Source organism: Myotis davidii, unplaced genomic scaffold (genome assembly GCF_000327345.1).
Source record: "Myotis davidii unplaced genomic scaffold, ASM32734v1 scaffold557, whole genome shotgun sequence".
Lineage (NCBI taxonomy): Eukaryota > Metazoa > Chordata > Mammalia > Chiroptera > Vespertilionidae > Myotis > Myotis davidii.
This window is the reverse complement of record NW_006289557.1, coordinates 1,337,653-1,341,272: the sequence shown is the minus strand read 5'-3', so window position 1 is coordinate 1,341,272 and position 3,620 is coordinate 1,337,653. Positions and strand designations below refer to the sequence as shown.

At 42.2% G+C, this 3,620-nt stretch overlaps 1 protein-coding gene across 1 annotated transcript in view; it reads right to left on the bottom strand.

Annotated features, from left to right (window-relative positions):
• The window catches only part of ATP13A5 (ATPase type 13A5), a 102,973-nt gene that overhangs the window by 27,546 nt on the left and 71,807 nt on the right, over positions 1–3,620 (bottom strand). Inside the window, exon 23 of the mRNA XM_006762012.2 lies at positions 2,032–2,141. Within this exon, the coding sequence (XP_006762075.1) occupies positions 2,032–2,141 (110 nt within the window). The remainder of the gene's footprint in view (positions 1–2,031; positions 2,142–3,620) is intronic.

The window sequence follows — 3,620 nt, the reverse complement described above, 5'->3', positions numbered from 1 at the left end:
AACAATGCAATGGAAACTTCGTGGCCCATGCGCAGAAGTCGGTACTTTGTGGAAGAGCCGGTATTTTGTGGAAAATCCACACTGAAGGGGCCAAAGAGCCGCATGTGGCTCGCAAGCCGCTGTTTGCCGAGCCGCAGTTTGCCGGCCACTGCTCTAGAGGATGTTTGCTCCGGAATAAGCATGCATCAAGGAGAGCGAGGGTACAATGAGCCTAACAGAGCTGAACCACATCTAATTTTTATAAATCTATGAAATATAGAAGCAAAGAGTTTCTACCCTGAAGTCTTACTAAGCCATCTGCCACTAGAGAAGTCATGCATCCTGACTTGTAATTTAAAACAGTATATTGCATTCATAAATGCATCAGGCCACATGTAAGAAAGGACACCTGAAGTTCAAATACCACTGCCTTTTGGTGGACCAACCAGGCACCTTGTGCAAGCATCCTGGAGTTTCAACTCCCTATGCAAGGTCTCCTCACCTGGTGCTCCAGCTTCACCTCCACAAGTCCCACATGAGAATCCTCACAGCACCATTGGACTATTGGGGCCCTGAACTCTCCAATTAAAACCCTATTCCTAAATATGGCTCTCCGTTCCCCCACCTGGAATCCCCTCCCAGCTACTTTCTGTTCACAGATATCCTGTCCATCCTTTAAGTTGCAGCCCTCCTGCTGATGCCTTCCCTCTGGCTAGAGCTATCATACTAAACTGCTAGGAAAGTTACTGTATTGTTGGATGTTAACTTATTTAAAACTAATTTATTTGAGCACCTCTCACTTATCATGCAGAAGTTCCTCTGTTTTGTGATGATATCTCCATCTATCTATATTCTTCACTGGGATGTAAGTCCTCCAGGGCAAGGTTTTGTCTCATTCTTAATCCCACATATTTCCAAACACAATATTTAAAAAGAGCTCCAGGAGCTGTGTTGAGGATGGAAAGCATGAATGAGGGCAACGGTCCTGAGCATTCTCGTTTTGTAGTTGCCATGACATGAGTGAGTGAGGCACTAGAGGTAGCAAGAAAAAGGCTTGGAGAGAGTCTCCAAAAGCAGTGAAACATGATGTCAGGTTGGCTAGGAGTGAAGAAGAAGAAAGAGTAGAAGGAACTCTGAGCTTCTGAGCCTGGATGAGGGACTCTAAGAACCAAATTGTCCGCAGAAGCAGGGAACCTGGGAGTTAGGAAGAGGAGGCAGGGGAAGATGATGTTTGAGACTGTGGAAGGACACAGTGGCAGCAACCCAGTTTCTAGCTGTTTTCCTGACAGGGGCATGGAATTTCTAGCCTGGAGTCTTTAGGTGAGTGATTCCTGCCAGCAGCTGCCTATTCAGATGCACCAAGGGACAGGGCAGAGAACTTCCTGGGGCATATCTCAAGATTTGATGATGTCTTCAAGGCTATTGATCTGAAAGTTACCTAAAGTTACCCCGCAACAGAAGAATAAGACTTATGTACAAATACAGAACCTATTGTATTATTCTTAACTACATTTAAAATATGAGTAAAGACATCGGAAATGAACGGAGGCAAGGGAAAATAAACCATTTTTCATTCCTTCCCCTCCCTAACTATTGCCAATCAATTGTAAAAGTATTTTATAATATCATTTTGGATGTTCACTAATTTTTTTGGGGGGGACATAACACTATTTGGGGAAGCTATCTGATGGAATATTCCCTGTCTGCTTCCTCACCCTGTCAACTGCTGAGAGAAAGGTTCCAGTAAGCTCCCAATGTACAACATAAAGGAAAGGAGAAATAAGAAAAGCAATTACTTTTTAAATACCAACTCTAGCTTTCAGCTCTCCACATGACACAGCCATTTATCCTTTAAGGCTCAGCCAAAGTCACCTTTTTGTGGCTTTTACCAGCATTCTCAAGCAGCACTAACGGCTCCCTTGCTTGGTACTCCAATAGCACTTTACCCATATGTCTCTTGTGACAATTATCACTAAGTTATAGTTGAATTCTGCCTAGAGCCAGACTCTGAGCCCATCAGTCATGGGGGTTCAAAAGGAAGAAGTGGCTTACTTGATGAGATGAGGCACACACTCGATGTTGGCTGTTTTTGAGGTGAAAGGTGAGGCTACAGATGCCTCCTGCTCTGACAAGGAAATACCCGCATGAGCCATTTTCAAAGCCTGGAATGACAAATCCGTGTTACACCAATGACTCCTCAGGCCAGGCTTTAACCACTTAAACACCATGAGGCTATTCTTAACATTATAGAGTTTATAACTTTGCACATTTCCACACTTAGATTTCTGATTATGTTGTCCCTTCCCCTGGGATATCCTTTCTCCCCTGATCTACTGACTCACCAACTAAAGAGATGCCAATTAAACAATGATTCAGAGGAAGAAGAATGGAGTGTGTGTGTGTGTGTGTGCATGCGCATGCACATGTATGTGTGTATATGTCTCTGTATTGGTTGTGGAATATAGACATCCTATATAATAAAAGGCTAATATGCAAATTGTCCCCTTGACCAGGAGTTTGGGAGTTCAACTGGGAGTTCGACCAGGGGGTGGGGCGGGCCGGCCAACTACCCATGCCAGCCCGGCCCAATTGGCCTTGATTGGGGCAGGTTGGCCAGACCCATCTGTGCACGAATTTGTGCACCGGGCCCCTAGTAATAAGTAAATAGGAGTAGTCATTCAATAAATCTATTTAAAAAATGACAGCATTTGGATAGATATTTATTAGCACAGTTCTTACACTTAACAGGTCATCTTGATAATCAATAGGAAAAACAATCCAAACCCCACCATTCCCTAGGCTTCCTCACCCAGCCAACCAGCTAACTGCTGGAATAAAATATGGGGCATACAGCATCTTCCCTGGACACAGGAACTAGATCACACTCATCAATGACTCATACCAGTACATGTGTTGCCTCATTGAAATGAAGACTAATTTATTTCTCATCAAGACTGAAAACTGTTCACAGAAACAGACTCAGAGACACAGAGAAAAAACTGATGGTTGCCAAGATGGGAGGAGGGCTGGAGAGCTGGGTGAAAATGGTAAAGGGATTAAGATATACAAATTGGTAGCTACAAAATAGTCATGGGGATGTAAAGTACAGCATAGAGAATGTAATTAATAATATTGCAATAACTAGGTATGGTGTCAGATAGGTACTAGAATTATTAGAATTATTAGGGGGATCACTTAGTAAATTATATAAATGTCTAATCACTGTGTTGTGCACCTGAAATTAACCTGAAAATAATATTGAATGCCAACTCAGATTTAAAAATAAGAAAATAAATATTGTATTTCTAAGAGTAATTATAAACATATCAAATGAAAATACTTAAAGAAAAAAAAAAGACTGAGCCATGGCCAGGTGGCTCAGTTGATTGGAGTGTCCTCTCATACAACAAAAAGTTTGGTTCCTGGTCAAGGCACTTAACTAGGATGTGGGTTCAATCTCTGGTCAGGGAACATGGAGGAGCCAACTGGTCAATGTTTCTCTCATCAATGTTTATTTCTCTCTCTCTCCTTTCCCTTCTCTCTAAAAATCAATAAACATATCCTTGGGTGAGGATAATAAGAGTAACAATAATAATTTTTAGAAGACTAGAACTTTTCAGAAAATGAACAGAGCAGTGAAC